Genomic DNA, 17,322 nt, shown 5'->3' with positions numbered 1-17,322 from the left:
TCTCATGTTTTATGATTTGTTTTTTATTTTATGTACTTTGGTTTTCTGTCTACATTTATGTCTCTGTGAGGGCGTCAGACCCCCTGGGACTGGGATTACGGAGAGTTGTGAGTTACCACGTGGCTGCTGGGATTTGAACCTGGGTCCTTTGGTTGAACCTCTCCCTTTGGAAGAGCAGCAAGTGCTCTCAACCACAGAACCATCACTCCAGCCCCAGGTTTCACTTCTTAAAGAGGTTTCTACAGATCAGAGGCCTTTGGCTTGAAAATGGTGGTGTGCCGGCACCTTTGTGGGCCGTAGCAATGTGTGCCCTGTTGGGGCATCCCAGGCGCATGGTCAGCTCCCCAGTACGTTATCTCTGTGGTGGAAATCTCAGGTCGAGGACCAGACTCACTCAGGCCGAGTGCCTGGGACCTGATTTTCCTCCAGGAAACGGTAGCCTGCATCCTGTAGCTCCCGAGGTCCCACCGAGTGGCCAGCTGACCCTGAACACTCTGACTATGTAACTGGCCCTGTCTTGGCTTCTAAGCCTTTTTGGCATTGGTCTGAATGGGAATGGTTATAGGAACTGACGCAGAAGCCTGGGCTTCGGGCACTCACAGCTCTGGTTGGAGAGGATACGTTGCTCAGTGTGATTCCTCCCTTCCTGGGCCAGCTTGGAAGCCTCGTTGCACAGCCCTCTTCTGTGCCGTCCTTCCCAGCGTGCAGCAACTGTGTGGTTTCTCCTCTAGACCTTCCTCCCAGAGACCACAGACATCTATGACAAAAAGAATATGCCTCGGGTGATCTACTGCATTCATGCTCTCAGGTGAGACGGCCCTGACTTTAGTCCACCAGGTTCCTCTACCAGGATCAGCCAATAGCGATAAATGCAGTAGGAGGGAGGGAGGGAGGGAGGGAGGGAGGGATGTCAGGCAGGCAGCAGCCGAGATTTTAGATCTGCGTTTGTATTTGCGTTCATGAGTTTGTGAGCACATTTGTGTGTGAGCCTTGTAAACGAAGGGACAGCACGATAAAGCCCTTAGTTTGCGACTGGGACATGAGTGAGTCAGAACCAGGACCCATCAAGAGATCGAATGCAAGCCACTTAGTGCTAGCAGGGAGGCTACTTGGTTCTATTCACAGGCAGGCATTACAGTTGGCCAAATCATAGAATGGGAGTGGCCCGTTCCCAGGTCCACCATGTCACCTCTTCACACTTTCTCTTTCGATGTCCTTCTTTGCCTCCATTCCTGGCCTCAGTGGCTTTGTTTGCCATAATCTTCCCCTTGTCCATCTCTACTGTGACTTCCACTGCAGTGTGCCTTCCATGGAGCTGTCACAGCTCCAGAGACTTCTATGGCTCTTGTCCTGGCCAGCTCTTCCTGTGTGCTGGAGTGACTGCAGGGCAACTGCTAAGTGCTCTTCACCTCTGGGTCTCCAGTGTCATTTTGCCTGTTTTGGACAAGGTGTGGAAATTAGTAGACCCAGTGTGTCCTAATACCTCCCATTCTTCTCAGTCTCTTCCTCTTCCGGCTGGGATTGGCCCCTCAGATCCACGACTTGTATGGAAAAGTGAAATTCACAGGTAAGCCAGCTCCTTCCCCTCGTCCATAGACTAAGCGGGGGCTTAGGGGTTCAGGCCTAATGAAGAGCATCTCTGGTACCTTTGCAGCTGAGGAACTCAGCAACATCGCCTCTGAACTAGCCAAATATGGCCTCCAGTTACCGGCCTTCAGCAAGATCGGGGGCATCCTGGCCAATGAGTTTTCAGCCGATGAGGCTGCAGGTATGGCTGGACTCTGCCCTGGAGTATGAGGTGGGAGCAGCATGGGGGCCACTGCAAGCTTTATAGGCCTTGGGTGGCCTCATCTGTAGCAAAGGGGTCAAGCTCCCTGGCGCCACAGCAAACTGCTCTGCTCTGGACCCTTTCTGGCTTCTTGACCTTGCTGTCCTGCCCCTCCAAGTCCATGCAGCTATTCTGGCCATCAATGACGCAGTGGAGCGAGGGGTTGTGGAAGACACCCTGGTGGCCTTGCAGAATCCCAATGCTCTTCTGGGGAATCTTCGGGAACCTTTGGCAGCTGTCTACCAAGAGCTGTTGGCCCTAGCCAAGATGGAGAAGGCTGCCAATGCCAGGAATCATGTAAGAAGAAGCCTTGGGTTATAGGGGCCAATAAGTTGAGAGACCTGGGGATTCCTCAAGGGGAACTAGGACGACAGTTTGTCCTGCCTTGGGTGACCGTTCAGAAGGAGCAGAGGAGGGGCTGGAGAGACGGCTCAGCGGTTAAGAGCATTGACTGCTCTTCCAGAGTCCTGAGTTCAATTCCAACCACATGGTGGCTCACAACCATCTGTAATGAGATCTGATGCCCTCTTCTGGTATATCTGAACACAGCTACAGTGTACTCACATACATAAAATAAATTAAAAAAAAAAAAAAAAAAAAAAGAAGGAGCAGAGGAGCTGGAGGGTGATTTCTGTGAGTGAGACGGCTGGGGAAGAGGCTGGAGGGGTGAGCCTCAGGCAGCTGAAGTGGTCTGGAAGGAAGCGTGAGCTGGAGACCAGACTGCTGACTGGCTTACTTGTTGGAGTCTAGAGGTAAACCCTATGTTCTCCTCAGTCCTAAGCAGGCTGGTCTTGGTCTGGCTGTCGGTCTGCAGAAATGACAAGGATAGGAAGAGATTGCGCTGACCCTCGCAAATCTCTCTCTTCATCTCACTTTTGCAGGACGATGGTCAGGACCAGGACATCTATGAGTCCTGCCTCACCCAGGCAGAGATCCAGGGCCACATCAACCTCGCCAATGGTAAGAGATAACTGAGAGAACCTGGAAGCTTGACTAAGCCCCGGGGCCTTACGTGAGCCAGAGCCTGCCGTAGGGAAAGATCATAGGCCAGGGACGCTATGTCCTGCTCTCTGGCCTCAGCAAGGAGGTTCTTACCAGGGAGATCCTGTGGGGATGGAGAACTATTAAGACAGAAGCTAATGGACAAGGCTTTCAGCTCCCAGGGCTGGGGTGGATATTTGGATCAGGTCTTTGAGGAAGGAAGTATAGGTGGGAGTAAGACCACGCACCTGTGATCCCAGCAGTCAGGAGGCCAAGGCAGGATGATTAAGAGTTCAAGACCTTACAGGGCCACATTGTAGGACGTTCTCAAAAGAGAAGGAAAGAGAAGAAAGAAAGGGAAGGATGAGGACAGGTGGGGTAGAGAAGGCGGTGGGCAGAGGGGCAAACTGAAGGCTCACACTGAGGGGACGTTTGTCGGATAGGATCAGAGTGTTCTCAGGGTCTGTGACAGTGGGACAGGAGTGCTAGGAAGAGCAAGAGGAAGATGTAGGCTGTCCCACATGGCCCTCTGTGTCAGAGGTCAAGGACAAGGCAACTTTTGGGAGGCCGGAAGAAGGGAGATTTCCAAGAATGGCGGGGGTTCATAGGAGTAAGCTTCTGCACACTTGGGGATTTTCTGTCTTTCAGTCCAGGGGGCTCTGGAAGTTGTTGATGACGCTCTGGAGAGGCAGAGCCCTGAGGCCTTGCTTGAGGCCCTTCATGACCCTGTCCTGGCCCTACAAGGGGTGAGACAAGCCTTTGCTGACTGGTACCTGGAACAGCTGACTTCAGACAGAGAGCAGAAATCACAGGTCCGCTCTGGCCAGCACCCCTCTTCCTGTAGGGTGGGAAATGGCCTCTTGCATGCATGTCATCACTGATTCCATGTTTAAATGGCCGAGTCACCCCACAAAGCCTTGTGGACCTAGCGGGCTGTCTGGGTCTGCTTAGAGTCCCTCAGAGTGAGACGGAAGGACCAGGCCAGTCCACTGGGTAACAACAATATGCTTCCCATTGCTGAACTGGGATCTTGATTTATCAATTTTATTTTTAATGCATTGACTCCTCTCCCACATTTTTCGTGTATATGTGTCTGTGGTCTGAGTGTATGTATATATGTGTGTGCGCATGAGGGAAAGGCAAATGTATGAACGTGTAAGAGGCATCAAGAGTCATCCGCAGTCACTCCTCCACCTTATTCACTGAGACAGGTTCTCTTAAACTGAACCTAGAGCTTACAAGTATGACTAGTCTCACTAGACAGGAATCTTGCACTTACTTATTTCATGGATGTGGATACACTGTAGCTGTCTTCAGACACACCAGAAGAGGCCATCGGATCCCATTACAGATGGTTGTGAGCCACCATGTGGTCGCTGGGAATTGAACTCAGGACCTCTGGAAGAGCAGTCAGTGCTCTTAACCCCAAGCCATCACTCCAGCCTGAGGCTAGAGTCACAGGCAAGATTTGCATGGTTCTGGAGATTCAAACTCCAGTCCTCTTGCTTCTGTAGTAAGCACTTTAGCAAGGAAGCCATCTCTCCAGCCCTTAATGCTTTGACTTAATGTCTGATGCTCTCATCTTGTCTGTTGTTATTTTAGATGTATGCAGGGGAAAAACAACTAGAGTGCCAGAGATAGGTGGACCAGGACCTTCTACCTAAAGAGAGGTGGGCTGAGGACTAGTGGTTCCTAATACATGTTCATGACCTGGGGACTCTTCTACTGCACCTCTGCCCTCTTGCAGGAGCTGGGCCTGGTGAGGCTTCTAGAAAAGGAGGAGATCCAGGCTGGTGTGGCTGCAGCCAATGAGAAGGGTGATCAAGAGCAAGCTAGTAAGTCATCTCCAGGTGGGGGCTGGGGGGTTTGCTGGTTCTTGCGAGTGTCTCTTGGCCCTTTACTGGCATATGCGTCAGACAACACAAACTCCCATCCAGCACCAAGCCCAGCAAGGAACCTTTCAGGCCCTCTGTCCTCTGCACCCACTGGAGGGACACATTGAAGGAAAGATCATGACATCTTGCTGCCAATCAGGACTTAACCTCTAATTTTGTTTATGCCTGTTTATATTTCTTTGGCTTCTAAAATGTGATTTCTCAGGTGAGGAAAGAACACACTCTAATTCAGGGTCCTTTAAAAAACCATGCAGGGCCGGAGAGATGGCTCAGTGGTTAAGAATGCTTGTTCTTGCAGAGGACCTGGGTTTGGTTCTTAGCACCTGAATGGTGGTTCACGGCCATCTGCAACTACAGTTCCAGGAATTCCAAACTGAGTCTGATGCCTTTTCTGACCTCTACAGGCATGAAATACATGTGGTACACATACACACACACACACACACACACACACACACACACACACACACACAAGCAAAAAAATCCCACATGTGTGATAAAAGAAATATAAATAATTAAAACAAAAATTTATGCAAATTTATGTCTCCAGGGTGTAAACAAAGACAACTGCAGGACTTGGTCAGCCATGGGGTCTGTAGCTAGGCCTGACCTGGTTCAGTTTTGTCTCCACGTCAGGTTTGAAGTCACTTGAACAGTTTGCAGCCTCCCTTAGGCTGCTCCTGGCTGCTGCCTGCCCTATAAGCCCTATAAGAGGAAGTGTCATTCCTGATTGCCAGAGTGATCTCCGTGCAGATCTCTCAGTAGTGCAGCTTCGCCTCGCCATTCTTGGTTAGGTTTTGTTTTTTGTTTTTTGTTTTTGAGATAAGATCAGCTTAAGCTAGCCTGGAGCACCAGTGAGCGAGCGACAGTGTTAGCCGAGCCTCCTGCGTGCCCCTGCTACAGGCCTGAGCCACCACACCCAGTGGGCTCATCCACTCTTTCTCTCTTAAGGTTTATCTATTTGGGGGATGGTGGCCCATGCCTTTAATCCCAGCACTTGGGAGGCAGAGGCGGGTGGATCTCTGAGTTCAAGGCCAGCCTGATCTACAGAGTTCCAGGACAGTCAGAGCTACACAGATATTCTGGGGTAGAGGGGGAGATTTGTTCATTTTTATATATTTATGTCTGTGAGTGATTTGTTTGCACGTATGTCTGTGCACTGTATGTGTACAGTGCCCGTGGAGGCCAGAAGATGGTATCAGACCCCTGGAACTGAAGTTAGGGATGGCTACAAGCCACCATGTGGGTGCTCGGAACGGAATCCTCCCCTCCGCAAGAGCGGCAAGTGTTGGGGGCTGCTGAGCCGTCTTTCCAGCCCTGGCTCCTTCCTTCCTTTCTTTCTTTCTCTCTTTCTTTCTTTCTTTCTTTCAGATTTATTTTATTTTATTTTATTTTATTTTATTTCAGACACTCCAGAAGAGGTCATCTGATCCCATTACAGATGGTTGTGAGCCACCATGTGGTTGCTGGGAATTGAACTCAGTCAGTGCTCTTAACCGCTGAGCCATCTCTCCAGCCTGCTTCTTCATCATCCCCCCCCCCCTCCCCGGAGCTGGGGATTGAACCCAGGGCCTTGCGCTTGCTAGGCAAGCGCTCTACCACTGAGCTAAATCCCCAACCCCCCGCTTCTTCATTCTTTATCCTTCACTTTGGGCTTTCTTTTCATTTTTTATTTGTTTTGTTTTATTTGTCATGTTTTTCCAGACAGGGTTGTTTCTCTGTGTAGCCCTGGCTGTCCTTGAACTCACAGAGATCTGTCTGTCCCTGTCTCCGAGTGCTGGTATTAAAGGTGTGCACCACCACTGCCTGGTCTCCCTTGCTCTTCCTCGCTTCCTTCCCAGCCCTGGCCTCTGGGCCTCTGGATAACTTTTCCCCCATACTTCACCTGTCAGAAGCAGGTGAGACATCTGCAATGCTGTCTCCGAGGTGTTTGTAAAGTCATCTGCTTGCTCCCAGTCAGAATCCCTCCTCCTCAGCACTGCCAAAACACTGGGGCGGGGCTCGCTTCTACCATGGCCTCTAGAGCTGGCCACTGGGTCTTTTCCTATCTTTATTCCTCCTGGGTGCTCCTTGGATCCAGTATCCATTTCTGCTGCTATTTTCCTAGCCCCTGAGTGTGTAAGCTCTAACCACACTTGTGTGCTATGGCCGCTTTTAGCCTCCACCACCTGCTGTGGTGCAAATGGAGCTGGCTCTTTATTTCTCTGCGCTGTCACTAGGGTTTGGTCCCCAGAGCCCTTTGACTCACTTCATCTTAGTTCTGCACCATTGCCACTTGTCAATCTTGTTCTCACTGCCTTAGGAACTCGCCTCTGCTGTGACAGTCACTTTCTGCTGCATTCTGAGCTGCGCAGCTCCTGGGCCTAACACATTGCTTTACACAGAGCCTCTCTTTGAAAGTGCCCCATCCCCCTTTCCTCCAGAACATTTAGAAATGCATTTTGAATCTAGCAGAATGGCTTTCTAGAAGCATCACAAAGCCATTTCCCTTAGAGGTGCCAGCAGAGCCTGGTTGGTAAGGGCAGCCGAGATGACAGGGGACACTCAGCCTGTGTGACTTCCTGCTATCCTCTGCAGTGCTCCAAGCTGTGTGGAAGATCAACAAAGCCATCCAGAGGGGAGTGGCCACTGACACCGTGAAGGAGCTCATGTGCCCTGAAGCCCAGCTGCCCCAAGTATACCCCTTTGCCTCTGCTGTGTACCAGCAGGAGCTGGCTCTCCTCCAGAAGCAGCAACAGGGGGTAAGCAAGCTCTGGGGGTCCCAAGCAGCTGTTGGGATAGGGGGCTAGCTGGTCCTTTGATGGACAGAAATTAGGGTGTTAGAAATGATTAGAAACCATGCCAACAACGGCCTCACCAGGTAAGCGCCGGCTTTCCTGCTTTAGAGGTAAGAATGGGGGACACAGGCGTTGAGTACTTGCCTGCTCAGCTGACTGGCAGGATGTGCTTTAACCACCAGGCTGCCCCACCTCAGCTCCCGTCCACACGGCTCTTCTGATAGCAAGGCATGAACTTTCCTTAGGGTCATCCCTCTCAGCTGCAGGAGTTAGAGTACACCCAGGGGGTCAGACAGAGGTGGAGAGAGAATAATGTAGGTTGAAGATGTTTTCACAAGGGCCAGTAAATTAGAGCAAGCAGTGTTGGAGGAAATCTGGGAAGGCTTCCTGGAAGAGACTCCACAGTGAATCCCTCCATAGAACATAACATAGACAAGACCTGCACATAGCACTCGTCTTCAGAAAGGGCATGGTGACAGCAGCCGTGCGAAAGGAACACAGGGTTGATTGCAGAGTCCTGAGGGTTGTGGACTTGAGAGTTCAAGTATGACATGTGCCACTGGCATTTTGCTTACTTTCTCCGCTTCTTGGTTTCTTCATAATGGTAGCGACCTCCCAGGATTGTTCAAGGACTCCGTGAGTTCTCTATGTGCCTAGAGAAGCACCTAGCCGAGAAGTCTTAGCAGTCTTTATTGCCATTTGCAGCTCTCCTTGTCAAATATAGGTAGAGTGCCCCAGACAGAGAGAGAGAGAGAGAGAGAGAGAGAGAGAGAGAGAGAGAGAGAGAGAGAGAGCAGCCTAAGCAGGTGTTTGAAGAGAAGCAGGAAGAGAAGAGAAATGGGAAATGGGGCCAGGGCCTCATGGCGTATAGCGTAGCATGAGATAGCCATTTGGTCTTCTCTGCCCAGGGCCTTGGGCAGTTCTGTCTCTGTCTGACTATCTGACTCCCTCCCCTCCCCCAACCCCTCTGTCTCCTTTTTGACCCTTTCAGACATGATCTCACATAGTTCATGCTGGCCTTGAACTTGTTAACTTGTTATAGCTGAGGATGGCCTTGAACTCCTGATTTTCCTTCCTCTGCCTCCCGAGTACCACAAGCCCCCATCCCTACAAGTAGCTTAATGCAGTTCTTGATGGGACATGGGGACCAGAAGGGTGCTGGCAGAAGTCATGTGTTGAATGTGGGCTCCATAGCCCCATTTAATCTATGTTCCTAGCGATAGGTTTGGCTGGGGGAAGGGGACATGAATGGTACCTGCCTCATTTAGCTTGTTATGAAAATTAAGACGATACTGTGTGTGAAGTCTTCATGATGGTGTTCACAGTAAACATCCACAGGTATAAAGTATAAATGTTGGTGAATGAATGCATCCTTGAGCAAGTGTACTGTGGGCGGAGAATGTGGCCCAGGTGCAGCCCAGGTGTGGCCCAGGTGCAGCCCAGGTGTGGCCCAGGTGCAGCCCAGGTGTGGCCCAGGTGCTGGCCAGGCTGTGAGCATGAATGGTGGTGCGGAGTGAATGGAGCTCCTGGCCCTTGGGAATGGAGATGGGATGTTGGAGAACCAGGGGCTGGCTGACTCCACCAGTCCCCCAACTCCCCTCACATCTCTTCCTCTCTAGGAGCTGGACCAGGAGGAGCTCTTTGTGGCTGTGGAGATGCTCTCAGCCGTGGTTCTGATTAACCGCGCTCTGGAAGCTGGAGATGCCTGTACCTTTTGGGACAATCTGGTGAACCCCGCAACTGGCCTGGCCCAGGTTGAAGAAGAGAATGCCCAACGGTGAGTGAGAAAGTCTAAACTACATGTTAGAAGTGAAGGGATAGCATGAATGTGGCTGACACCGGGCAGACAGTAGACTGTGTCCAGTGCCCACTCTTCGTCCCAGATGCCTAGTTCTGCTCAACGTTGCCCCTCCTGTGTTTCTTCCCCTGTGGGGGAGCACAAGATCATCCCCTTGGTTTCCATTTTTTTTCAGAGCAAATGTTTGAGTGCCTACACACTGTCGGGTGGCACTCTAGGTATTGAAAACAGTGACCAAAACCAAGGGTATATAAATGCAGGGATCATAATTGGATGGACACAGCAGTATTGGATGGGCCAAACAGGACAGGATAGAGTGGGTATGGGCAGTTTTCCTAGCCACATAAGTTATAGATGGCTTTTGAGGAAGAGGGTCACAATGAGCCTGAGTTAATCCCATGATGCTCTTCAGGACAGGAGAGTGCCCTAGGGGCACTCACAGAACATCAGGAAGGGCTTGGGAGTAGCTCAGTGGGAGAACACTTGCATTACATGCCTGAGGCTCTGTGTTTAACCTCCCAGCATTGTAAAAATAAAAATAAAAACAAAGACTACCAAGAAGCCAGAGTGGTGAGAAGCCAGAGTGAGGCAGGGAAGGAGTGGGCGAGCAGGAACCAGCATGTGTCCTCAGACAAGGAAGGAAGCTGTGGACTGTTTGGCAAGGAAGGAGCCCTCCTGACCTGCTTTGCCAAGATCATCCTGGCTGCTGTGCTGAGACTCCACCACAGGGCCCAGGCCCGCAGAGCGGCAGGGACGCCTTTAGTCACGCTGCTAGATCCACAGTGGGAGCAGCAGGAGTGGGAAGAAGGTGGCAGCGTGTGAATGTACGCTGAAAGCAGATCTGACAGGGCTTGGTGGCGGAGGGAACAGAGTGGGAAATGACCCAACAGATGTTCATCCAGAAGGGACAGGCTGAAGCACAGAGACAGACCAGGGCGATTGGGAGCTCAGATGTGAGCTGGGGTGTTTCAGATCTCCACTGACATTCAGGTGCAGATCCTTGAGGGTCCCTGGGGGGCTGTGAGGGATGGTAGTATGCTTTTGGGGTTCATTAGCCTAAGTCATTAAAAGCCTGGAGAGTGGGTGAGATCTGGGGTAAGAGCATGAATGGAAAAGGGGTCTGTAACTCAAAGGGCTCCATGTTCCACACAGGGGGCTTGGAACTGTCTGTGAAGGGAGAAGAGACCCTGGAAATTACAGTGGTCCAGGGTGGAACCAACTCAGAGCTTTCTCCACTTAGTGGCTGTGTGCTCACCCCACTCACGTGACTCACATCACTCCTCTTCTTTGCTGCTAGTTACTTTGATGCCCTGGTGAAGGTGCAGCAGCTTCGAGGAACGCATAGAGGCTTCCTGAGCTGGAATGACCTGCAGGCAGCTGTGAGTCAAGTCAATGCACAGGTCCAGGAAGAAACTGATCGTGAGTACCCCCTCAGACACTCCCTCTCAGACAATCCCCCTCAGAAAGTCCCTCTCAGACAGCCTCCCTCAGGCAGCTCCCCTAGACAACTCCCTCCTTAGACAATCCCCCTCAGACAGCCCCCTCAGACAACCCCCACCTCAGGCAAGCACACACACACACACACACACACACACACACCAGACAGCCCAGTTCTTCCCATAGTTTTCTGTTTGGAGTTCATCTGGCTGTCTTCCTCAGAGGTCCTCGCCATCAGCCTCATCAATGAGGCTCTGGACCAGGGCTGTCCTGAAAAGACTCTGTCTGCCCTGCTGCTTCCTGCAGCTGGCCTGGAACATGTCAGCCTTCATGTTGCACCCCGGTACCATCTCCTTCTTGTGGCTGCCAAGAGGCAGAAAGCACAGGTAAGGTTAGGGGAGAGATGGCTGAGTTAGGCACTAAAGCAAGAGGATCAGCCTTGAGCAGATCTGTGCCAACATGAGCTCTGAGACTGTTCCAGGCTAGTGGGTACAGACCCTTCCCGGTGAGGCACGAGCAGGATTTGGCCTGTTACGGGAAAGTGGACTTCATTCCAGGATGGGGGTTGGGTGGGGGTCAGACCTGAGTGAGAATTGGGTGACTGGATTCGCCATTCTGGTCCCCAGTAATCACCTGTTCTTGAGTAGCCCCTCAGTACCCCTGGGGTGTGTAGTTATCTGTAAAACACTACATGCTCTGCCCCAGCACCTCGTGATGCAAATCCAGTGAGCTAAGGATGGATCAGGGATTTGAACTGACACACCCCTGAGTTGTGTGGCAGCGGAGTGAGGCAGAGCCATGTGGTTGAGCTACAGCCTGCAGTCTCACCCTGCACTTACTGAGTTTTCATTCCGTCTTAAGAGTTGCTTAACGTGCCTCACAAGTATTGATTTGTGAGGCTAGAGAGATGACTCAGTGGTGAAGAGTGCTCGAACGTGAGTTCAGTTGCCAGTGCCCACATCAGACTGCCCCAACCACCTCTATTTCCAGATACAGGAGATCTAATATGCTCTTCAGGGCACTTACACTCACATGTACACACCTCCACACAGATACATACATACATACCTAATTAAACACAGTCTTTTTTTTTTCTTTTTAGTTCATAAGAAACATCTTAGGAACAGTACCCGGTAGCTCACACCTGCAGAGTGAGGTTGGCTTGGGCCACAGACTCCACTAGAAGGATAAGACAGGGCTAGAAAAGTGGCTCAGTGGTTAAGAACACTGACTACTCTTCCAGAGGTCCTAAGTTCAATTCCCAGCAACCACATGATGGCTCACAACCATCTGTAATGTGATCTGATGCCCTTTTCTGGTGTGTCTGAAGACAGCGACAGTGTACTCATATACATAAAATAAAAAGAAAGAAGAAAAGAAAGATAAAACAGTCACTTGACACATAGTTGGTGTTCAATAAAATGTTAGTTTACATTGTTGGTTTCCGATGAGGAGAGCCGGGAGTTGGGTTGGGTTTCAGACTGACCATAGGAAGCACAGGCTTACTTGACCTGTGTACACACAATTTTCCTATCACTTTTTGGTGATAGGAAATGTGTAGCCAGGAGAAGAACAGTCAGGGCCAAGATCTGGCTGAGGGCTGTGAATGATGTAGCAGGATATGGGGAGGGCTGTGGGGTAGGTGTCCCAGCCATGGCTAAGGCACAAAGGCTAGCAATAAATCGGTTAGAAGGCACTGGATACTGAGGGTATGAATGCCGTAGAGAGCCCTGAGGCCAAGTTGAGTCGACGCTCAGGTCTAGGACAGCAGAGTAAGAAAAGAGACTTAGGTGCCTGGCAGCCATCCAAGGGAGCCACAGGGTCCTGATCCACGGAGCAGGAGGAAGGGAGCAGAGAAAGCCTTCCCTGTTGCTCCAGTGTCTGCTTGTACTTTGGTTCCGCCACTGGGCTTGCAGGAGCCCAGAGATACCAGTTGGGGGGGTCTTGTCTTTTTTTCCTCTCTTGCAATTTGCCAGAAAACGGGAGATCCTGGAGCTGTGCTATGGCTGGAGGAGATCCGCCAGGGAGTGGCCAGAGCCAACGAGGACACAAACATGGCTCAGAGAAGTAAGCAGCCCGGCAGTAGCAGCCGGGCGCTGGGAGGGGAGAGTGAAGCTCAGCAGCATTGCAGGGAGGGGCCCCCACCCCATCTTGCCTTAGCCATGCGAAGCGTCTTAGTTAGCTTTCTACTGCTGGGTAAACACCATGGCTAAAGGTGACATGGAGAAGACAGGGTTTATTCAGCTTACATCACTGTCCACCATTGAAGGAAGTCAGGGCAGGAACTCAAGACAGAAACCTGGAGGCAGAGGCCATGGAGGAGTGCTGCTCACTGGCTTGTTCCTCGGGGCTTGCTCAGTTTGTTTGTTTGTTTGTTTTAAAGACTTATTTATTCATTTATTTATTTATTTTATATATAAGTACACTGTAGCTGTCTTCAGGCACACCAGAAGAGGGCATTGGATCCCACAGATGGTCATGAACCACCATGTGGTTGCTGGGATTTGAACTTTTGAACTCAGAACCTCTGGAAGAGCAGTCAGTGCTCTTAACCACTGAGCCATCTCTCCTGCCCCTTGGTTTGTTTTCTTATACACCCCAGGACCACCTTCCCACGGGTAATACCATCCACAGTGGGTTTCCACATCAATCGTTAATCAAGAAAATGCCCCGCAGGCTTGCCCATTGGCCAGTCGGTGGGCACATGGTCTCAAGAGTCCCTCTTCCCAGATATACCTAGATTTGTGTCAAGTTGGCAGAAACCAACAAGCACAGGGAGGTGGGACAGAACTGGAGCAGGAGGGTGCTTTGACCATAAGGTAGATTTCCCAGCACACAGCAGGACAGGCGCCCTTCCCTGGCTGCCACCTTTCCTCGGCGCAGCTCCCTGCTGCTACCTCATGTGCAGCCCGGTCACTCTGCACACTCCCCCTCCCCTCCATCAGCCATGGTGTTTTGTGTGTCTCCTGAGTCCAGCCTCACTGGACAGGACAGGGCTCAGAGGAGGGACTCCAGGAGGATTGACTTCTCTCTCCTGATGCCCATCAGTAGCCCTTGGTGTGGCTGCTATCAACCAGGCCATCAAGGAGGGCAAGGCAGCCCAGACAGAGCGTGTGTTGAGGAACCCCAATGTGGCCCTCCGAGGGATAGTTCCTGACTGCGCTAAAAGCTACCAACAGGCCCTGGAAGGCGCAGCGGCAAAGAAGCACCGTCCTGGTAATAGCTCTGGCGTAACCTCCCTGCATGCCGCCTGCCTCTGGCCTCCTCCGAGCCTGCTTGGCTCACTTGAGTTTCTACTTAGGGGACACAGCCTTCTGGGTTCCCCATGACATGAAGGATGGCACCGCCTACTACTTCCATCTGCAGACCTTCCAGGGGACCTGGGAGCGTCCTCCCAGCCGCCACCTCAATGCCTCCCATCTCACCTGGGAGGAGATTCAGGTTGGCAGGGTTCCTGCCAGGGTGGGGGCGTTGTACATGGGAAGAGGCTCCTTGCCACAGGAGGACTGCTGTCTCCACAGTCAGTCATCACCAAGGTCACCGCGGCCCACGACCGCCAGCTGCTCTGGAAGGCCAACGTTGGCTTTGTCATCAAGCTCCAGGCTCGCCTTCGTGGCTTCCTCGTTCGCCAGAAGTTTGCTGAGTCTTCCCACTTCCTCAGGACCTTGTTGCCAGCCGTCATCAAGATCCAGGTACCACCTTGGCTTCCCCCCAGGCCTGGAAAGATCAGGATTACTGGGCATCCACCTTCCTCCCTTGCCCTGGTTGGGGTTTGGATGGTTCTTGGACCTCTGGGCAGTAGTGACGTAAGCTGTGGACTCTGTAGCCAAACTGCTGTGGTTTGAAGCCCGATTCCTTGGCCTGTTAGCCCTATGTCCTTGTAAACTTGTCTTTCTGTTTGTGCCTCAGTTTCCTCACCCCAAAAGATGGGAATGGCATTACTGCTTTACGGGGTACTAAGGAAGGTTTAGTAGGAATGCTCTAGAATTTCTGTACAGTAAAAACAGGACCTAACTTCCAGTTACTGGTGCCATTGTCACCATCCAAGGAAGCGTGAACTAAGATTCAAACATCAGGAAGATGCTTTCCCTGGAGCAGGATTTGTGAGGAGTGGCATGGGCTAGGCAGAAAAGGGAGTCTACCCTTCCCTGAGAGATGTTAGTAACTAATCTGTGGTCCTCCCCTATGGGCATCCCATTCAGTTCTTCTGGCCTGGGCATCACCCATGGGACCTTTGGAGCTGACCAACCAGTGACTGGAGCAAGAGAGTAGCTAGGAGGGCAGCCAGAGCACTCTGTGAGGTAGAAATAAGGAAAACCTTCCCTGGCCAGGCATGATGTGGAGAGCCTCACAGGGATGCTGACAGTGTAAAGATAGCTTTGTTTAGTAAGCCTCCCTGGTACCCAGTACCTACAAAGCAGGCCCCAGTACACAGGGCAAGGTTGGGAAATGAGTGTAGAACCCACAAGTGAGTAGCCACATCTGTCCCCTTCAAGAGCTAGAGTACAGTTGGCATTCGATGGGACAGGAGAGACACAAAGATTGGTAGCCCTGGGGGCCCCAAGGGAGAAGCACAAAGCTATGGGTTGGCATGACCTAAGCCTGCAGTAGTATGTAAAGGCTCAGACTCTGGAGTTGGCCTCCTGGTCCTGCTTCCCTCTGGTTAAGGACTGTGCATCCTACTCAAGCCCTTGCAGCACTCACTTCCTCTGTAAGGACACTTGCTTAATGTACTAGCTGAGGAATTAGGAGGAAGTTCCATGTGCCTCGAGTGTGGCAGAGGCTCCCTTAACGCTGGTGTCAGCACTGGCTCAGTCACGCAGTGTGGCCCAGGCCACAGTCTCCTCTGATTCCAGACTAGGGTCCGCATGCACATAGACAGAGGTACCCCGCTACCCTGGCCACTTGCCTCAGCTTTGAGAAAGTGAGACTCAGAAGTAGGCAGCCTAGATGCCCTGAGACTTTACTCCGTCCATCGCTGGATCCCCACTGTTCTCAGCACTTGTCTATATTGTACTGGGGGGACAGGGCATGGCATACACTGAGGTCAGAGGATAACTCAATAGGAGTTCTCTCCTCTCACCATGTAGATCCTGGAGATTGAGCTCAGGTTGTCAGACTTGGCTACAATCACCTCAACAGCCTGTGAAACATATTTTTAGGAGCCTTGTCAGGGCTGGCAGAGTGTATGGGGACATGGTGCATCCTCTGGTGAGCAGGGGCTGGGAGGGGCATGGCACACTCTCTGGTGAAGCTGGTGAGCATTTGTGCTTTATTAATAGTTTTGAGTCCACGTCTCACATGAGCGTCTTAGTCTTTCTCATAAAGCCGGCAGACCTCTGGGAACAAGGCCAATTTCTCTTCCCCATTCTTTTGTCTTAGTTTCTGTTCTATTGCTATGAAGAAACACCATGACAAAGTAACTTAGGGAAGCGTTTACCTGGGGCCTTGCTGAGACTGTAAGTTCCGGAGGGTTAATTCATGGTCATCAGGCAGGAAGCATGGCGGCTGACAGGCAGGCAGGCAGGCACTGGAGTAGTAGCTGAGACTCTTACATCCGTTCCACAGTTTGGAGACAGAGAGAGACTAGACCTGGTGTGGGTTTTTGAAACCTCAAAGCTCACCCCCAGTGACATACCTCCTCGAACAAGGCTACACCTCCTGATCCTTCCTAAACACTCCATCACTGGGAACCAAACATTCAGATATATGAGCCTATACAGGCCATTCTCATTCACGCCACCACAGCATCCGAAAGGGCCTGGAATGAAGCTGTTGCCACTGGCCTCAAGCTCCAGGACATCTGCTAGGGTTTCCTCTTCTGCTTGGCAGGCCCACTGGCGGGGTTATAGACAACGGAAGACTTACCAGGAGCGGCTGCAGTATTTTAAAGCAAACCTGAATGCTATTATCACGGTAACTATGGTGGTTTGGGTAGTTCCTTTCTCTTGAGGGGTCCTCAGAACACTTTTCATTCTGGCCCTGGAGTTGGCCGCACTGGCTAGGGCCTGAGGGTGGGTCTCAGCCTGAGGTCCTGAAGGTCGTGTCTCTCCTCTCAGATCCAGGCCTGGGCCCGCATGTGGGCAGCACGGAGGCAGTACCTCAGGCGTCTGCGATACTTCCAGAAGAACGTGAGCGCTGCCCCCATCACGCCCGTCCGTACTCCTAGATCAGAGCAAATCAATTGGACACCCACCCTGTTCCCTTGTGTTCACGATAGGTTGACTCCGTTGTGAAGATTCAAGCATTTTTCCGAGCCAGGAAGGCCCGTGATGACTACAGGATGTTAGGTATGCTGGGAGATAGAAAACCAGAGCCAGACACAGCTCTGTGTCGCCCTTGGGGATGCACAGCAGGAAAGAGTGAGGTCATCATCAGGTTATCTGAGGAGCACAGAGTCGGCACCTCCCGGTAGCACATAGTTTTGTCATAGACAGGGCTCCTGTGTCCAGGTCCTTTCTGAGCAGGCCTAGCATGTCTATTCCCCTGTGGTAGGCTCTTCTCCCCTCCATGAGCTTCCAACTTTGCCATTTTCCTTGGCTCATGTGCTGGCTGTGAGGCCCCCAGGATCCTCCTGTTCTTGCCTCCTAGCCTGAGATTACAGGC

General features: G+C 51.7%; 1 protein-coding gene across 1 annotated transcript in view; it reads left to right on the top strand.

Moving 5' to 3' along the window:
- Positions 1–17,322, top strand: part of Iqgap3 (IQ motif containing GTPase activating protein 3) — a 42,735-nt gene that overhangs the window by 8,429 nt on the left and 16,984 nt on the right. The window contains 18 exon segments of the mRNA XM_032898108.1: positions 732–808; positions 1,500–1,567; positions 1,655–1,768; positions 1,947–2,125; positions 2,710–2,788; positions 3,458–3,621; positions 4,557–4,644; positions 7,282–7,445; positions 9,101–9,258; positions 10,577–10,698; positions 10,939–11,102; positions 12,693–12,783; positions 13,765–13,932; positions 14,018–14,157; positions 14,238–14,408; positions 16,549–16,632; positions 16,776–16,847; positions 16,937–17,006. Coding sequence (XP_032753999.1) covers positions 732–808; positions 1,500–1,567; positions 1,655–1,768; positions 1,947–2,125; positions 2,710–2,788; positions 3,458–3,621; positions 4,557–4,644; positions 7,282–7,445; positions 9,101–9,258; positions 10,577–10,698; positions 10,939–11,102; positions 12,693–12,783; positions 13,765–13,932; positions 14,018–14,157; positions 14,238–14,408; positions 16,549–16,632; positions 16,776–16,847; positions 16,937–17,006 — 2,173 coding nt within the window.

This window comes from Rattus rattus, chromosome 3, assembly GCF_011064425.1.
Source record: "Rattus rattus isolate New Zealand chromosome 3, Rrattus_CSIRO_v1, whole genome shotgun sequence".
In the NCBI taxonomy this organism is placed as follows: Eukaryota; Metazoa; Chordata; class Mammalia; order Rodentia; family Muridae; genus Rattus; species Rattus rattus.
This window is presented reverse-complemented; position numbering and strand designations above follow the sequence as displayed.